Genomic DNA, 20625 nt, shown 5'->3' with positions numbered 1-20625 from the left:
TTTGATTAACCAAATAGTAGCAGAACACACCACTGTTTGCATGTGTCACCCAGACTTTACTCCATCAAATTTCCAAGGTAAATGATTAAATCCTTTATAATGCTGGCATGGTACAATCTTTATAAAGAAAATGGCAATGTTTTTGCCAATCTACTGTTAATGATATAGGTATGGCCTGTAAATTTGAATGATCGTGAAAAACTACAAAACTGGTCAATGTGTCACTAGTAAATTTTACTTCTTGATTAGTGTTTTATCCATTCAACTCAAAACAGAGTACAAGAAGGAAGTTGTTTTTATTCTGCCTGAGGCTTGATAAATATGCAATGTGTCACATAACATCCAATTTAATTGCAATACCAAAAAAATGGCATTCGGCTCATGTCACATCATGTTTTGTAATGAGTACATTTGTGCTAGTGATACTAGCTGGCGTTAAAAAAGAGTACAATTATCCTGCATTCTTAGAATTTACGGAATTTCAAATGAAGTACCCGGTATATTCCAACTGACAATATTTATAAGCTTGTTAACATCTTGCATTTAGATTGAGCTGTCAGGCTAGCTTAAAGCAAGAGCAAATCCCTGATCGCATTTAAATGCATTTCATTCCCACTTTTATTATAATGGTGTACATTCGCACATGTTATAATTAGGGATGGCAACGAGTACTAAAATTGGTACTCGAGTACTCGGACAATCATCTGATGGAGTACTTGGGTACTCGATTACTCGGATAACTTTAATGGTTTTCGGGAAAGACTAGTTCGTGTATACATGTACCATCATGTACTTTGTGCGTTGGTTGTAATATTTGTCATTTTCACCTTTAAATAAAACTGACAGTATGCACCTTAATAGAAAATCAATAAAAAGAAAACAAATGTTGTTTCATGCTTTTAATTTGGCCTTTTCATTGCATTTTATACATACATATGTACTAAAATATAAATGAAAAGTGAAACTAGGATCATATTTGAGCGTCTAGATGATCGTGACTGCACTCAATAATGAACAAGCATTTTCAGTGAAAAGATATCCCCCGCCAACGATGGCTTGTTTGTGCTTGATGGCTTGTTTGTGCTTGAAGGTTAAAAAAAATCTCAGAAAGAATAAGATAAGCACATTGGTTTTACTGAGAAACGGCTGCAAACAATGATTTTTTAAAAAATCAAGGGCAATAACTAAGGAAAATTGACCAATCCAAAAGAAAAATAGACAGGCATCATCACAGTATGAGTACATTCCCACTCATTTCTGCGTTTCAGATGAGTACATTTCCACTTATGTTATAATGGAGTACATACCCACATATGTTATAATGTATTCCATTTCCGCTTTTCAGATGATTTCATTCCCACATATATGTTATAATGTATTCCATTTCCGTGTTTCAGATGAGTACATTCCCACTTATGTTATAATGAAGTACATTCCCACATGTTATAATGTACTCCTTTTCTAAGTTTCAGATGAGTACATTCTCATTTATGTTACAATGTACTCCATTTCCGTGTTTTAGATGAGAACATTCCTACTTATGTTATAATGGAGTACATTCCAACATATGTTATAATGTATTCCATTTCAATGGAGTTCATTCCCAATTATGTTATAAAGGAGTACACAGTACACCTGGCATTTTGAGTTATAATGGTGTGTATAAATATTGACATATCATGAAGTGCATTTCAGCAATTAAATACAGGTCATTCCACATATTATTGCATTGGAGTCAATGAACACATTTCATTTGAGTACATCACTGGGTTACTACATGGAAAATATGCATTCTAATGGTGGACATTAATGCATTTTAATCTATTATGTCATAATGTACTCATTTTCGCGTTGAAGTCCATTGTTTTGTTATGGACTTCACCAAACTCCCTGTCTTGTAATGGACTTCATCCAGCTCCCTGTCTTGTAATGACCTTCATTCAGCTCATTGTGTTGTAATGGACTTCATTCAGCTCCCTGTCTTGTAATGGACTTCATCCAGCTCCCTGTCTTGTAATGGACTTCATCCAGCTCCATGTCTTGTAATGGACTTCATTCAGCTCATTGTGTTGTAATGGACTTCATCCAGCTCCATGTCTTGTAATGGACTTCATCCAGCTCCATGTCTTGTAATGGACTTCATCCAGCTCCATGTCTTGTAATGGACTTCATTCAGCTCATTGTGTTGTAATGGACTTCATTCAGCTCATTGTGTTGTAATGGACTTCATTCAGCTCATTGTGTTGTAATGGACTTCATTCAGCTCATTGTGTTGTAATGGACTTCATTCAGCTCATTGTCTTGTAATGGACTTCATCCAGCTCCATGTCTTGTAATGTACTTCATCCAGCTCATTGTGTTGTAATGGACTTCATCCAGCTCCTTGTCTTGTAATGGACTTCATTCAGCTCATTGTGTTGTAAAGGACTTCATCCAGCTCCTTGTCTTGTAATGGACTTCACCCAGCTCCATGTCTTGTAATGTACTTCATTCAGCTCATTGTGTTGTAATGGACTTCATCCAGCTCCATGTCTTGTAATGTACTTCATTCAGCTCATTGTGTTGTAATGTACTTCATCCAGCTCCTTGTCTTGTAATGGACTTCATCCAGCTCCTTGTGTTATAATGGACTTCATCCAGCTTCCTGTCTTGTAATGTACTTTATTCAGCTCCTTGTTTTGTAATGTACTTCATCAGCTCCCTGTCTTGTAATGGACTTCATCCAGCTCCTTGTGTTGTAGTGTACTTCATCCAGCTCCCTGTCTTGTAATGGACTTCATCCAGCTCCCTGTCTTGTAATGGACTTCATCCAGCTCCCTGTCTTGTAATGGACTTCATCCAGCTCCTTGTCTTGTAATGGACTTCATTCAGCTCCTTGTTTTGTTATGTACTTCATTCAGCTCCTTGTGTTGTAATGGACTTCATCCAGCTCCCTGTCTTGTAATGTACTTCATCCAGCTCCTTGTCTTGTAATGTACTTCATCCAGCTCCTTGTCTTGTAATGTACTTCATCCAGCTTCCTGTCTTGTAATGGACTTCATCCAGCTCCCTGTCTTGTAATGGACTTCATCCAGCTCCGTGTCTTGTAATGGACTTCATCCAGCTCCTTGTGTTGTAATGGACTTCATCCAGCTCCTTGTGTTGTAATGTACTTCATTCAGCTCCTTGTGTTGTAATGGACTTCATCCAGCTCCTTGTGTTGTAATGGACTTCATTCAGCTCCCTGTCTTGTAATGGACTTCATCCAGCTCCTTGTCTTGTAATGGACTTCATCCAGCATCCTGCCTTGTAATGGACTTCATCCAGCTCCTTGTCTTGTAATGGACTTCATCCAGCTCCTTGTCTTGTAATTGACCTCATCCAGCTCCCCATCTTGCAATGTTCTTTATTCAGCTCATTGTGTTGTAATGAACTTCATCCAGCTTCTTGTCTTGTAATGGACTTCATTCAGCTCCTTGTCTTGTAATGGACTTCATTCAGCTCCTTGTCTTGTAATGGACTTCATTCAGCTCCTTGTCTTGTAATGGACTTCATTCAGCTCCCTGTCTTGTAATGGACTTCATCCAGCTCCTTGTCTTGTAATGGACTTCATTCAACTCCCTGTCTTGTAATGGACTTCATTCAGTTCCCTGTCTTGTAATGGACTTCATTCAGCTCCCTGTCTTGTAATGGACTTCATTCAGCTCCCTGTCTTGTAATGGACTTCATTCAGCTCCCTGTCTTGTAATGGACTTTATCCAGCTCCCTGTCTTGTAATGGACTTCATTCAGCTCCCTGTCTTGTAATGGACTTCATTCAGCTCCCTGTCTTGTAATGGACTTCATTCAGCTCCCCGTCTTGTAATGGACTTTATCCAGCTCCCTGTCTTGTAATGGACTTCATTCAGCTCCCTGTCTTGTAATGGACTTCATTCAGCTCCCTGTCTTGTAATGGACTTCATTCAGCTCCCCGTCTTGTAATGTACTTCATCCAGCTCCCCGTCTTGTAATGGACTTCATCCAGCTCCCTGTCTTGTAATGGACTTCATTCAGCTCCCTGTCTTGTAATGGACTTCATTCAGCTCATTGTGTTGTAATGGACTTTATTCAGCTCCCTGTCTTGTAATGGACTTCATTCAGGTCCCCATCTTGTAATGGACTTCATCCAGCTCCCCGTCTTGTAATGGACTTCATCCAGCTCCCCGTCTTGTAATGGACTTCATCCAGCTCCCTGTCTTGTAATGGACTTCATTCAGCTCCCTGTCTTGTAATGGACTTCATTCAGCTCATTGTGTTGTAATGGACTTCATTCAGCTCCCTGTCTTGTAATGGACTTCATCCAGCTCCCTGTCTTGTAATGGACTTCATCCAGCTCCTTGTCTTGTAATGGACTTCATTCAGCTCCCTGTCTTGTAATGGACTTCATTCAGCTCCCTGTCTTGTAATGGACTTCATCCAGCTCCCTGTCTTGTAATGGACTTCATTCAGCTCCCTGTCTTGTAATGGACTTCATTCAGCTCATTGTGTTGTAATGGACTTCATTCAGCTCCCTGTCTTGTAATGGACTTCATCCAGCTCCCCGTCTTGTAATGGACTCTATCCAGCTCCCCGTCTTGTAATGGACTTCATTCAGCTCATTGTGTTGTAATGGACTTCATTCAGCTCCCTGTCTTGTAATGGACTTCATTCAGCTCCCTGTCTTGTAATGGACTTAATCCAGCTCCCTGTCTTGTAATGGACTTCATCCAGCTCCCTGTCTTGTAATGGACTTCATCCAGCTCCCTGTCTTGTAATTGACTTCATTCAGCTCCCCGTCTTGTAATGGACTTCATCCAGCTCCCTGTCTTGTAATGGACTTTATCCAGCTTCCTGTCTTGTAATGGACTTCATACAGCTCCCTGTCTTGTAATGGACTTCATACAGCTCCCTGTCTTGTAATGGACTTCATACAGCTCCCTGTCTTGTAATGGACTTTATCCAGCTCCCTGTCTTGTAATGGACTTCATACAGCTCCCTGTCTTGTAATGGACTTCATACAGCTCCCAGTCTTGTAATGGACTTCATACAGCTCCCTGTCTTGTAATTGACTATATTCAGCTCCCCGTCTTGTAATGGACTTCATACAGCTCCCTGTCTTGTAATGGACTTCATACAGCTCCCTGTCTTGTAATGGACTTTATCCAGCTCCCTGTCTTGTAATGGACTTCATACAGCTCCCTGTCTTGTAATGGACTTCATACAGCTCCCAGTCTTGTAATGGACTTCATACAGCTCCCTGTCTTGTAATGGACTTCATTCAGCTCCCCGTCTTGTAATGGACTTCATACAGCTCCCTGTCTTGTAATGGACTTCATACAGCTCCCTGTCTTGTAATGGACTTCATACAGCTCCCTGTCTTGTAATGGACTTCATACAGCTCCCCGTCTTGTAATTGACTTCATTCAGCTCCCCGTCTTGTAATGGACTTCATCCAGCTCCCTGTCTTGTAATGGACTTTATCCAGCTTCCTGTCTTGTAATGGACTTCATACAGCTCCCAGTCTTGTTATGCAGTAAACCCTGCTCATTGTGTAATAATTCAATACATCTCAACATTAGATTCAGTTTGTGGTGCTTCTTGCACTATGTGGTATGTAGTGTATCCATCTAGTTGTTTCAATTGCATACATCTTGTGTATTCCGATATAATATAGTGCATATGACTCATCGAGTTGTAATACTTAAATCTGGTCATAACAGTCCATAGCATTCATTGCATTATAGTGATGTCAGTGCGCTTATCTAATTACATTAGTATAATGGAGTTCATGCCTTCCACCGATTTGTAAAGTAATATATGGCAGTGATTGTGTAAAAGTTCCCTGTTCTTGTATAAAAGACATGCCACACATTCACTTATACAATACCATCTCATCCTCTCCTTTCTGGATGGTAAAAAATCTGTGGGTTTCAGAGGTGTCGTTAGTTGATGATGTAGACGGTGGTTGGGGGCAATGGACAGACTGGACTTTGTGTTCACGTGACTGTGGGGGTGGACAGCGGTGGAGGCGGCGGGAATGCAGTGACCCATTACCCCTAGGACACGGTCAGGACTGCCCTGGTCACACGCTTGAGGGTCAGCTGTGCAATGACCACCCATGTAAAGGTATGTGCTCTTTCTTATTCAATAAAACTCGATAAAGAGAACCATAAATTCCTCCCCTTTACACACAAGGCTTTATTTTTAGGACATTTAATGAGTGGCAAGTGAGGTGTTGTATTCCTTTCCTTCACACTGGCATTTTGTCACTTTATGTTCAGTTGCTTTTTACATGTATATTTAAACAGAAAATTAAAGCTCTAATTTTCTTCAATCCTAGGTCAATGGGGCTGCTGGTCCACATTGTCCCTATGTTCTGTCACATGCGGACAGGGTGTGACGTCACGCACAAGAATGTGCAGCTCTCATCCACCTGGACGGAAGTTCACCATTACTTGTGATGGCAGCAGCGAGGACTTCTCCAACTGTGATATGGGACCATGCAGGGGTAAGACTGTATTCTAAATATCTTGGTGTCCTTATGGTTCTAATAGAAGATTCTTATTAATGTGTCTGTAATATCATGGTATTATGCATTCTGAACACGTACATGTAGATTTTAAAAGGTTTAATTTCTTCAGGTTGTCACTGGTGTTTTTCAGAACTTGTTTTGCCAATGAAGGGAAATCTGGCAGTACATATTTCATTCAATCACATGAAAGATATTTATAACTTGAAAACTTTGAAATACATGTATTTTGCTTTTCAATCAAACCAAATCACTTTTACAGTGGTAGCAATTGCAAGCTCGCTGTCTGAGGACGGGTACCTATCACGGCCGCGGTTCAGCCTCGGGCAGATGTTCCTCGTTGGGGCCCTTGCCTTCTTCCTTGGCGGTTCTGCATCCCTTGTGCTCTACGCCTATGTCACAAGCTTCTGTCGTGCAATGAAGGACGCCAAGCAGCAGGAGCGCCTGCAGGCCGCTCATCGTAAACAGCGGGAACAACACCAGAAGCGCCAGTCAGAGCTCTCTGCTGCCTCCATCCACTCATCGTTGCGCTACAACCCTTCAGTAACATCACAGGCCAGCATTGAGCACATGTTCGGTGGGAGGGGCAAGGTGTATGACGTACAGGGCATCTCAAAGGATGTTATGGGTGAACAAGCAGAGCCGTACTACTCAACCATTGACAAAAAGTGCACTCTACAGACATTCACCATCAAAGACCTTTAGCTCAACTTTGTCTTTGGTGCAGTGTTTAATCTTTAATTTCTGAAGGTGTTCATTGTGATATCATGTAAATATTACACTGATTGGTTGAATTCTGTTAATTTTAAAACCAGTTTATGTACTATTTACTGTCAAAATAACTTGTATGTACCGTGCTAATTAGCAGTAAATCAACTTAAGTAATAAATAGGGATGAAGCTTAGACTTACAAATGGCATTATAATTACTAATTTCATTGGTTGTCCCATTTGTCAGGGCATTTACGAAGAGACTTTGTCTACTCTTTAAGAAGAACATGGAAATTTACACACATTTTTCTTTTCATAGCGTTGAATCAGGCGGTACTCCCCAAATAGCCACTTAGAACTACTGAGAGCTACTACAAGACACTTAAAAGCACTATGTAATGTTATAAAGAGAAGTAATGAAATAAAATATATCCAAAAGTCCTACAGAAGCTCTTTTTCAAGTTGCTGCATGTATACGCATATCCATAGAATGCTCAAGAGAATCTTCTTTTTCAATAAAAAGACTTATTTCAATTCTAATCAAACACTAGACATCTAGATTAAATTCAAAATTCATTTTAATCTGTCCACTTTTTACCGGATTTTAAACTTGATTATATAGATGTTAAATCTATTAGTGCTTTAAGCAGCTCTCTATTTTTCTTAGTAGCAATTTAAGTTTTATGGACATCTCAAAATTTCTTTCAATGCAACACTGTTGATTAATACCAGTTTTTATTTATAGATTTATTAATATATATATTCATAGCTAAATGAATTGATATCGATATTGCATTTTAAACATGCTGCCTCAGAAAACTCCTTACAAAAATGCTTCATGTGTTTAAATTTTAATTAAACACAACACAGTGAAAAATCTAGATTAAAGTAAAAAAAATAATTAATAGTCCTAAAACTAAATCTTTTTAAACTTCTTCATATTTATCTATAAGCTATATATGCATTAAAAATACCGGTACTAATATAAGTTCTGAGTAGCTCTTAGTAATTCTTAACAGCTTATAGCAGGACTTTATATCAGGGAAGACATCCATTATAAGTATAGCTCAGTGATTTTTGAATTGTTTAACTCCTGTATTACCCATGTATTACTCCATGTACAATAAACATTGACCTTATTGAGGTTGTACAGTGTTACTTGTTAGCTCAGTTGTGTAGTGCTGCTTATCCGAAAAGTGAAGCCAGCGCATGCTGAACTTGTGTGTTTGTCTAGGTCACAAGGACACTGTTTTATGCCAGCAAGAACATTGTACATATAGGCATTTTTAAAACATATGATGTATAAAATCAGGTAGACAGGTAGATTATCACTGTGATGTTGTGAATGTGTGCAGCCCATTCCTTCATGACAGGTAGATGTAGATTATCACTGTGATGTTGTGAATGTGTGCAGCCCATTCCTTCATGACAGGTAGATGTAGATTATCACTGTGATGTTGTGAATGTGTGCAGCCCATTCCTTCATGACAGGTAGATGCAGATTATCACTGTGATGTTGTGAATGTGTGCAGCCCATTCCTTCATTTATTCAGGTCCCTGGATCTGATCCACTCAATTTCGTACAATAGTTTGCTCAGTGTTATAATTATCTTTGTGTGCTATAATCAAATGTTGTATATTGTTATCCTGTAATTGCATTTTCAGGTTTTAAAGTGTTGTGTTTGTTCCCAAAATGACATAAAAAAACCCAGTTTTTAGTCATATTTTTTAATGAAAAATTAAGATATTTGGAATGGTGTAAAATCGGGTGATGGTCACAATTTTTGGTTAAGTTTCTTTCCAGGTCATGAATTCAATCGTTTTCATCAAATTGTTATGAAACTTGGTCAGAATACTTGTCTGCAAGTTGTCTTGACAAAACATTAATATGGGTCACCTCAGGTAAAACAACCAGGTCACTAGGTCAAATCTTAAAAGAAAATATATGTCATAAATTCAATAGTTTTTATCTAATTGTTATGAAACTTGGTCAGAATACTTGTCTTGAGCAGTTCTAAACAAAGGTTACCTCGGGTCAAAAATAGGTCACTACATGTCAAATCCCCTGTCATAAATTCAACCTGTTTAATAAAATTTTCATAAAACTTGTAAACAACTAATTTCACTTGCTATCCCATAAACAGTAAAAAACAGACATAATGTCTGTTTGTCAGATTATTTGAATCATGACAGATTTTTATCTAGCTCTACTCAAACCTTAAGAATAAACGGTAGTAAAGAGCAAATTTTAATTACTGCCCAAGAACCACAAATCAAAATGAAAAAAAACATCATAAAATGAAAATGCAGCTTAAATGCGGTGTACCCCATTGTCCCATGTTTTATATCTTCACTAAAAACAATTCTTTATCTAAATGATGCATTCTCTAAAACTGAGCCAATTAGTATTTTTCATAAAGACATGTTTTGTAAATCTTATCATACAGAATATAAAGAAATGCTTAAAAATATTTTCAAATGTTAAATTTGAAGTTGTCATTTATTGCTCATTTTTATGAAAAGTGTATTGTACAAAAAACGTAGCAACTTTGACCTGCTAAAAGTGTATATATTTATATCTATAATTTATTCATGGCAATGTACTCCTAACTTATTAAATAAAGCAACGTTATATTGCATTTTTTTCTTTCTTTTATTTACTTTAACCAAGGGTATTTCAATAATTCTCATATAATATAGGTCCTTGACATGCAGGCCCAAAGCATGTGTTGTAAAGGTGACATCATGTATCAGGAAGTAACATCAGACTTAGGCACAAGGGTCACAGGAAACGGGTACACAGCCAAACCAGGAAGAGCCACACACACTCTGTCTCTGAAAACCAATTTAATAATTACAACACCGACAACAGAGCTAAATCTTTCAAGTGCCATGGTAGTAAAGCTGTCCCGTTTAACGTGGCATGGTAGTAAAGCTGTCCCGTTTAACGTGGCATGGTAGTAAAGCTCTCCCGTGGCTGAGGCCCATGTCGTAAGGGATACCTACTGGCAGCCCTGTGTATACTTTTTAATATCAGGGAGGACAAGAAAAAAGTTGATGCATAGCATCAAGTCGGCACAATGAAATTAGAAGAAAAAGTGCATGCAGATAACCAAAAATGGTTATTATTTTAATGATAATATTTTGTTTCATGTTGTGCTCGAAGGACATTATGGTTAATAATATTGTTACAATAGTTTAAGCCGGGAATTATAGAAATTATAACAAAAATATACATTGGTTTCTTCGGATGAAATAGAGTCAATGGTCTAATACATAGATTTCAATAGCATGAAATTCACCTTTTATTTGTACCAGCATGTTATGTGAATTCCTTGCTTTATATATTTTATAAGTTTTTGTAACACATTTCACTCATATGAGTATATAGAACGGGGATAAAAATACTATACATCAAAGGGGAATTATCTGGAGTTCATTCTTTCGAATGTCATTTTCAAAACAATTAAGCTCAAGGTTAATTATTCAAAACTCGGCATTTTTGCTGTCACCAAGGGAGATTACTGCGTAGGAGGTTTACAAACAAAGGATATTTTAATAGTACCGTGTAACCATCATCTATTTGATATCAATCAGAACACCTCGGTCTGTATCTATCTCGGAGATGGCCGAGTTGTTATGATTGAGTTGGTATTTAAAATCAAAATTTTCATAATGATAAGCAGGGCTATTATAATTTAAGGTTTCATTATCAATTAAAGTGCAAAGTTTTATAAAACAAACTAAATTTCATATTTTATCATGCAGCGTGGAAACTATTGAAAGCATTGTTCTGCAATTTATGAACTAGTCCCTAAGTTGGAATATTTCTAAAGTAATATCAAATATAGTCGGCGCCCTTCTGGGCGCCGACTAATTAAGACTCCGACATGAATAATGGAGCTGTATTCAATATTGAAAAGTAAGACTTAATAGATAGAAGAGCCTTAAAAGATGCTGTTGACACGAGCTTAACATCGTTCAACTCTCAGATACTGAAAGGCTGAAACTCAGGACTCAGCATTGATTTATTTTTCGCGCTGTTTCAGGCTACCCTTGACATCCATCATTGCATATGTCTGATTCATTCCGAATGACAAAATGATACAAGTATCTATGTAGTTTGCAACATACTTGTTGATTTCTTAATGGCTTTACATATGTCATACCAGAGTTAAACAGACCCATTAAAACATACCTAGATGTGTTGCCTCAGAAGAAAAAATTAAATCATTGTCTGTTATCCTGAGGCTGTAGAGAACGCTTCTTGTTTCTGACTTGGTCTCACTGCCATCACTTTCCGATAGGTAAGATCTCTTCCGTTTTGTTGAAGAACAATTCTGGTAAAAAGAAAATGTCATCGTCATACACATGACTTTACACGGAGTCTGTTTTGTTGAAATACAAAGAGGGTTCATTCATTCCCAAATTTAATCCTGATTTTGCAATTTGACCTAAAGTTGGTAGCAAATACTTGTAATTATAATACCATTATAGCAACAGTAACATCACTTGTATCATGGTGTTACAGGAAACCGTGAATAAACATTATCAACTATTTAATTAAGTCAATCAAATTCCAACTCCGGATATTTGTCTATACATGACCTTTCATAATATATACAATTTCTTAACAATTTTGAAAGTCTTCTTTACCCAATCACAGAAGTTTGATGTATCGGACGGACACATGCGCATGGAGCACTGGAGGGTGATGTAGTCTGATCCATAAAACCGGAAGCCGATCAGGGCAGCATTGATCTTGGACCCATTGTTTGCAGTGTTCCACATGAAGTTTGAACACAAGCTCGAGTCTATTGTGCACCTAGTAAAGAAGCGAGGATATGTCTGTATTGCATGCTCATATTCACACATCACCAAGCAACAGCAATTATCTATAGGCACATCATTATGGTTATTCTAGAGCATTTCATATGCTAACTTTTTGGATTTAGAGCCTGTGATAGTTAATGATGAAGTGAAATCAGGGCTTCTAACAGCTGATAGTCTATTCTGAAAATCTGCCCAGGGTCTGTTTGAGTATGAAGGATTCATGCCCAGAGCAAGGTAAAGGGGCTGAGACCCCATTGAGACTGTCATTCATCTGATATCAAGATAAATTCTGAACTTGAACATTTGTAAATCATAAATGCATTGAACTCTTAAATAAGCTTTATCTATATACACTTTGAGCTTAACATTGATATAAGCTTATCTTTTGAGAAGTAAGTTTATTACATTTGTTAATTATCAAAATCTCAATCTTCTCATTATGATCAATCAATTATCATTGTGCAGCAAGATCATGAGTGGGGCAATGGACCCGCTGAGCCATGCCTTCACCAAATGATCAAAACTACTAAAGCACCATGGAACCATGCCAAACACAAGGCCATTGTTTCTTTTAAAGATTGGACAACTTTATAGACTCATTTAAATATCATAAACTTTCTTCATGCTATTGCCAAAGTCTGCATTTCAACACCTAGGCCATCACATCTGACTTCAACACCACGGCCATCACATCTGACTACAACACCTAGGCCTTCACATCTGACTACAACACCAATGCCATCACATCTGACTACAACACCACGGCAATCACATCTCACTACAACACCACGGCCATCACATCTGATTACAACACCAAGGCCATTCCATCTGACTACAACACCCAGGCCATTCCATCTGACTACAACACCACGGCCATCACATCTGACTACAACACCACGGCCATCACATCTGACTACAACACCAAGGCAATCACATCTGACTACAACACCAAGGCAATCACATCTGACTACAACACCAAGGCAATCACATCTGTCTACAACACCATGGCCATCACATCTGACTACAACACCAAGGCCATCACATCTGACAACAGCACCAAGGCAATCACATCTGACTACAACACCATGGCCATCACATCTGACTACAACACCAAGGCAATCACATCTATCTACAACACCACGGCCATCACATCTGACAACAGCACCAAGACAATCACATCTGACTACAACACCATGGCCATCACATCTGACTACAACACCAAGGCAATCACATCTATCTACAACACCACGGCCATCACATCTGACTACAACACCAAGGCCATCACATCTGACAACAGCACCAAGGCCATCACATCTGACTACAACACCACGGCCATCACATCTAACTACAACACCAAGGCAATCACATCTGACTACAACACCAAGGCCATCACATCTGACTACAACACCAATGCCATCACATCTGACTACAACACCAAGGCCATCACATCTGACTACAACACCAAGACAATCACATCTGAATACAACACCAATGCCATCACATCTGACTACAACACCACGGCCATCACATCTGACTTCAACACCGAGGACTTCACATCTTCCAAAAACAGATGAGCTTATTATGAATAAACAATGAGACAATGCCACTGATATTATTTAAACAGACGGTGTGACATACCCGTTCTGTATCAACTGGACTTTGGGCACATCATCGAGCACTTCTTGACCTCCATATGCCCAGCAGTGTTCTGGCTTCATCACAAAAGTCGCTGAAATGAAAATTGTGAAGTGGTCAAATTTAATAATTAAAGTGTTCACCTCTCACCCTGGCCTTAAAGTCCAGATCTAAACCTAAACTAAGAAAGGACACATGTTTTTAGTTATTTTGACTTTGTTCAATTAGGCATAAAGTTTGTATATTTTCACTTATACTATTTTGAAACCAATTCTCCCATTAAACAGACTTGAAATGTTATCTTAAGATGTTTAAACATTGATTCCTCTTACTTATTCACTTTCTTGATTAAAAATGTTGCATCAAACAAGGCAAAACATGTTATCATCCATGTATGTCTCTGATAATATCAGAAACATTGCAACAATTAAATACATGAGCTTAAATTACACTTAGAAGGTATAATTGAATTAAAACTGTTCAGAAATTCCATCCATATATTACCTCTATAGATAATAATGCTTTCATTTTCTGACTACTATTTTTTAACTAAATATTTTTTTTGTTTCGCCTGCTCACTCAAACATTCTTTCGGCCAAAATCAGCCAAACAAAAATTAAACAAGGCAGTCCAAAGGATGGCTATATCCCCCCCGTTGTTTTTTAGTATATTTTGTTTTTCTCGCAACCTGACTGTTACATTGAATCTGACCAAAATTGTACACAACCACTGGTCAAGAGTGGGAATATAGAAAATACAAGTTGTTTGATCGGTAACCTTAATATTCTTGGATATATGAGCATATTATAAAAGGATATTTGTTAAACTTATTCATATTGTGTGTAGTGTAATTAAGTTCAATGTCAAGGTTATTTTAGCTAAAAAAAGAAGGAAAATGAGTCCTTGATTTATAACATCGATGAAATAGCAAGCCTTAAATATTTTCAATAAAGTAATACGGTAATCCATCAATGCATATGTAAGTTATAGCGCGGACACGAGCATGTGTACTCCGACCTTTAAATGTCTCGTGACCTTGACCTTTGAGGTATGGACCCGGGTCAAGGTCACTGCACATCGTCTCAATGAAGACATTATTTGTACCAAGTAATATGGTAATCCATCAATGCATAAGTAAGTTATAGCGCGGACACGAGTATGTGTACTCTGACCTTTAAATGCCTCGTGACCTTGACCTTTGAGGTATGGACCCGGGTCAAGGTCACTACACATAGTCTCAATAAAGACATTATTTATACCAAGTAATATGGTAATCCATCAATGCATAAGTAAGTTATAGTGCGGACAAGAGTATGTGTACTCTGACCTTTAAATGGGGCCCATATAGGACCCATATGGTTAAAAATGCCCAGATGGGACCCATATATATGTATATATGCTCATCTGTAATTGGATACACAAAGGAAAACGAAGATCATTGTTATAATTTTATGAAAAATAGTAAACATCGATACAAAGTGAAAAATGTTCATTATTTCATGCATCGGCTTCATTTCTTTTGCCATGATATGTCCCAGATAGGTCCCATTAACTCGGCATTATCATCATAGTAGGGCAGTGTTAGATGGTAAGGCACGATGTTGTGGTGATGATACATAAATACACCAAGGAACAGATATTTTTCAGTAATTTCATTTTTTTATAACTTCTTAAATATAAAACTTTTGCAATTGTGTTTTTAGTAGCAATTTAGTCACAATAAAAAAAAATATGTGGAAAATATGTCACGTGATATTTCATTGACGTGCGAATGATGAACGCGACTGAGTGAAAAAACAAGGGTAGGCATCATAAAAGAAAAGGTAAAGGTTCTTATTTTACTTTAAAAGCAAATTTTATTTATATGTATAGTATTTTGATCGATTCCAAACAAGTTAATTACTGATGACTTTCATATAGAAGTATTGTTTGTGCTACGATTTGTCATATAATTTCGCGATCATATCGATATAAACTATAAAGGCATTCAGGATGGCAGATGGCAAAACTAAACAACGACACATTCTTTGTTCATGCAGCTCTGGGGAACCTATTTACATATAGACCTCCAAAGAGACTTTAACATATTGTTTTCTCTTGAATGGATTCTGACAAGTGCACCTAGAATGTTGACTTATTTACTTACCAACAAAAAATCGGATTTATGACTAAAAAATTGCAGAATATTTATCACCGCTTTTCAAATTGATTATATACAATTTGTATGCATCGATTGTTTTATCATATAGACATCAACGTCGAACTACATGTTATGTAGTTCGTATGCAAAATACACAATAATGTAATAATGAGATATTTTCAACTTTTGCCATAAATTTTCATATCATTAAGAGTTGCAAGAGCATTTCTTATCTATGTTTATATGCAAATCCATGTTGCTTTTACATTTTTGTATAAACATAAGACAAACTGTCCATGACAAATAAGAGACCCATCAACAAGACAAATATGTTTAGTTCACATTTGGATGATTATTCAAAAGAAGACTCTTAATAAATATATTTTATTAACAATTTTGATCCAATTCTAAACAAAACGTGACGATGTCAGATTTCATTTACCAACACGTGTACATATGTGAATTCCCAAGTGACGGTGTCAATATTGTCATATTTTACTTAGATTATTGTTTCCCTGATGAAAGCGAAACCTGTTGGCATTGACTAATTATCATTATATCTCAGAATGATGTCGGTTTTAATTTTACTATAATATTTTCTTATCCAGGGTGTAGTAAAATATCAAGATGAAGTAAGGAATTTGGCTGAATTAAATGGCAGTTACTTAAGGGTGTTACGCTTTAGAACTTTTAAGAAATTGGGGCCAGATGACTGTAATTATTTCAACACCATTTATTTTCCTGGCCATAACAGTGATCCCTGATTTGTACATGGTAGATACATTTTTTTTAACCTATGGAGTAAGTGTGTATATATTAATTAATCCTTCTTGATAGACAACAATGAAATGGGTCTTAATGATGTAATCTTAAGTTATTATGTAAATATTTGTTCTATGCTGTTGCTCTACTTTTGTTTCATATGTATTTTGTTATGTAACTTATGTAACTCTTCATACATGGAGGAAATAAGGATATATATGTTTTAACATTCAGTGATGTCAGTTCAGTAGTCATTTTTTCAAGGTGCATTAATTGTGTTAGTCAATAGTTCTTGTTTGTGTTTAGTTTTTCTCCTTTAAATTCTTCTTTATTTTACATGCATGATTTTTGTGATTGAACCCAATGTGACAATTAACTTGAAACTGTTAGTTCATTTCTGGATTGAAATGCTGCTTTATGTCTAAGCAATATTGTTATACTTGAATGTGTAGATTCTCTACATGTTCTGTTTATTAGAATTGTGTGTCTTTCGATGTGTGTATTTTTTTAAACACATTTGTTAAAGCACTCCGCCAAACAACCTTGGATGTATGCTGGTACATCAGTTGAAATAGTGTGTAAATTTTTGAATTTTATCATTACAGAATGTAGGATTTTAGAGTTGTATTTATTGCTCTAAGTTTAAATTGATTGCCAGTGAAGTGTATTATTGCAAAGATAATTAAGATTCCCTTGAGTTAAGTCTTGAAGTTGACGTGCTAAATAAAATTACTACGCGATCTACTTGAAGCAGACTTAAACATACCGCTTTTTGAGTATGTAAACCGTCCTAATACATCCGAAGTTGTTTTCGATAAAAATAGTCGAGGACCTCCGAATGTCGTTAAAGCCTTTAAAATGTGTGTTCTATTACATGTAATTTCTGACAGGCTTTTTCAGTTTGACACCTTTAAGTGACAGATACAATCAATAAAACGAAGTTTAGACTTATTATTAAGTCATTCATCAAATTCCCATATAGATGTACTAGATCTTTTTAGCTTGGTGTTGTCAAACCAAACTGAAAAAAATGTGTCAAAATTTCAGTCACATTTTTTCTTGTGTGCCACTTTTATATTGCCAGTATTACGCAAAATCCTGTCAGTATTTAATTTTTGTTGACTTAATTTAGTTTGTACATCTTGTTTTACATTTCTGATGTTTTCATGTTAATAAACTTAATAAGATGATTGCTATTTTTGTTGTGTAATGAAATATTATGTTGACATTATGTCATTTGTACTTCACAACATAGCTGTCAGTCTAGATAACAAATGAAAGGATAGTTATGCAATAGGTGAACACTCGAGATCAAATATTTTAGGTAATTGGAATCAATATATAATAACATGTAATAATGCTTAGGTATGGCCCATATACAGCCCACATACACCATGTGGGACCCATATGGGTCCCATTTAAATCCCTGTTCAAAAACCCATGTGGGGTCCATATGGGTCCTAAATCGAGCCCTGTTCCAAAACCCATGTGGGTCCCATGTGGGAAGGCAATACCTCTTGAGTGACTAGAGCAATATGGCTGGTTATTCTCTTGTCCAAGATATTTTGCTCATACACATTCTGACCAATTTTGGTCATGATTAGACAAAGGGTTCAAAAGTTATTGATCAGACATCATATTCGACACCGTATAACGCAGGATAAACTATTATAAATCCCTTTTTTTACAGGCATATAAAAACACAAAAAATATGTATTTGTTTAAAAATTTACAAAGGGCCAATACTCTTACATTATTTAAGTTGGAGGTATATAACTTTTCACAAAAAAGCACATTGTTACTGTGAATAAGTTTATGAAGTTTGAAGCTGATATTTAAATGATAGTAGAACAAAAAAATAATTATAACAAGTGATTTTAAAATCTGTCCATACAAGGGAAAGTAACAGCCCTGACACCACAACCTATACTCTATGTCCTTATATGCAGCACTCCATTGTGAATAAACACTAAGTGTGACCTTGACCTTTGAGGCAGGGACCAGGGTCTTGCACGCGACACGTCGTCTTGGTATGTGGAACACATGTGGCAAGTAATTTTAAAATCTGTCCATACAAGAGAAAGTTGCAGCCCGGACATGACAACCTATACTCTATGTCCTTATATGCAGCACTCCATTGTGAATAAACACTAACTGTGACCTTGACCTTTGAGGTAGGGACATGGGTCTTGCAGGCGACACGTCGTCTTGGTATGTGGAACACATGTGGCAAGTTATTTTAAAATCTGTCCATACAAGGGAAAGTTACAGCCCGGACATGACAACCTATACTCTATGTCCTTATATGCAGCACTCCATTGTAAATAAACACTAAGTGTGACCTTGACCTTTGAGGTAGGGACATGGGTCTTGCACGCGACACGTCGTATTGGTATGTCGAACACATGTGGCAAGTTATTTTAAAATCTGTCCATACAAGAGAAAGTTACAGCCCTGACACGACAACCTATACTCTTGGTTCTTATATGCAGCACTCCATTGTGAATAAACACCAAGTGTGACCTTGACCTTTGAGGTAGGGACACAGGTCTTGCATCCGACACGTCGTCTTGGTACGTGGAACACATGTGGCAATTTATTTTAAAATCTGTCCATACAAGGGAAAGTTACAGTCCGGACAGGACAACCTATACTCTATGTCCTTATATGCAGCACTCCATTGTAAATAAATACTTAGTGTGACCTTGACCTTTGAGGTAGGGACATGGATCTTGCAGGCGACACGTCGTCTTGGTATGTGAAACACATGTGGCAAGTTATTTTAAAATCTGTCCATACAATAGAAAGTTACAGTCCGGACACGACAACCTATATACTCTATGTACTTATATGCAGCACTTCATTGTGAATAAACACTAAGTGTGACCTTGACCTTTGAGGTAGGGACACGGGTCTTGCACGCGACACGTCGTCTTGGTATGTGAAACACATGTGGCAAGTTATTTTAAAATCTGTCCATACAAGGGAAAGTTACAGCATGGACACAACAACCTATACTCTATGTCCTTATATGCAGCACTCCATTGTGAATAAACACTAAGTGTGACCTTGACCTTTGAGGTAGGGACACGGGTCTTGCACGCGACACGTCGTCTTGGTATGTGGTACACATGTGGCAGGTTATTTTAAAATCTCTCCTTACAAGAGAAAGTTACAGCCCGGACACGACAACCTATACTCTATGTCCTTTAAATGCAGCACTCCATTGTGGATAAACACTAAGTGTGACCTTGACCTTTGAGGTAGGGACACGAGTCTTGCACGCCACACGTCGTCTTGGTATGTGGAACACATGTGGCAAGTTATTTTAAAATCAGTCCATACAAGGGAAAGTTACAGAGCCGGATGGACGGACGGACGGTGTGATTTTAATATGCCCACCTTCGGGGGCATAAAAAAAAGCACTAATTATAAAATGATAAATAAACATAATTTCGAGGAAAGAAGAATTCTGTGAAAATATTTTGAAGTTGGGCCTGTGTTTTCTGAAGAGAAGAGTAACAAGACAAAGTGAAAACTAGCTGCACCCTTGGCAGCCAAGTTAGCTAATTAATCACAATAGGGTGAAGAAATTTGATATATAAACATTTTCAAAGCGTTTCCTTTTATTTGCCAAAGTTCTATATGGAACCACATTTGTTGAAGAAATCTGAAAGAGGACCACCCTAGGAACATTCCAGTGAAGTTTGATTGAAATTGTGCCAGTGGTTTAGGAGGAGTTGTTTGGAAGAAAATGTTGATGAGGGACAAGCAGACGACGGACAATCACTGTATCACAATAGCTCACGCCGAGTACTCATGCTCAGGTGAGGTAAAAAGGGTGGCCAAATATGTTATTCAATACTATTTTCAAATACAGTTTAACACCGCTGTTATCGTTATTTCGAAATTATGTTTTGGTCCCGATTTTACTCCTTTAACTTAACTTTTGGTCTTTATTCCAAAATCGCTATTCCGAAATAATCGCTATTCTGAAGTAAATATTACGAAAAATGACTA

At 37.2% G+C, this 20625-nt stretch overlaps 2 protein-coding genes across 2 annotated transcripts in view; one reads left to right on the top strand and one right to left on the bottom strand.

The window, feature by feature from the left end:
- Positions 1-13: 13 nt before the first annotated feature.
- Positions 14-9812, top strand: LOC128234566 (semaphorin-5A-like). The gene is made up of 4 exons (XM_052948855.1): positions 14-77; positions 5931-6122; positions 6337-6504; positions 6788-9812. Exons 1-4 carry the CDS (start codon positions 41-43, stop codon positions 7228-7230), a joined length of 840 nt encoding a protein of 279 aa, XP_052804815.1. The 5' UTR covers positions 14-40; the 3' UTR covers positions 7231-9812.
- Positions 9813-9906: 94 nt separating this feature from the next.
- The window catches only part of LOC128236059 (uncharacterized), a 36745-nt gene continuing 26026 nt past the window's right edge, over positions 9907-20625 (bottom strand). The window contains exons 6-9 of the mRNA XM_052950878.1: positions 13707-13797; positions 11892-12060; positions 11434-11575; positions 9907-10070 (exon numbers count right to left, since the gene is read on the bottom strand). Coding sequence (XP_052806838.1) covers positions 10018-10070; positions 11434-11575; positions 11892-12060; positions 13707-13797 — 455 coding nt within the window. The 3' untranslated portion in view covers positions 9907-10017. The remainder of the gene's footprint in view (positions 10071-11433; positions 11576-11891; positions 12061-13706; positions 13798-20625) is intronic.

The sequence above is a fragment of the Mya arenaria genome, chromosome 5 (genome assembly GCF_026914265.1).
Source record: "Mya arenaria isolate MELC-2E11 chromosome 5, ASM2691426v1".
Lineage (NCBI taxonomy): Eukaryota > Metazoa > Mollusca > Bivalvia > Myida > Myidae > Mya > Mya arenaria.
Note: the sequence above shows the minus strand (reverse complement) of the source record. Positions and strands in the feature narration are given on the sequence as shown.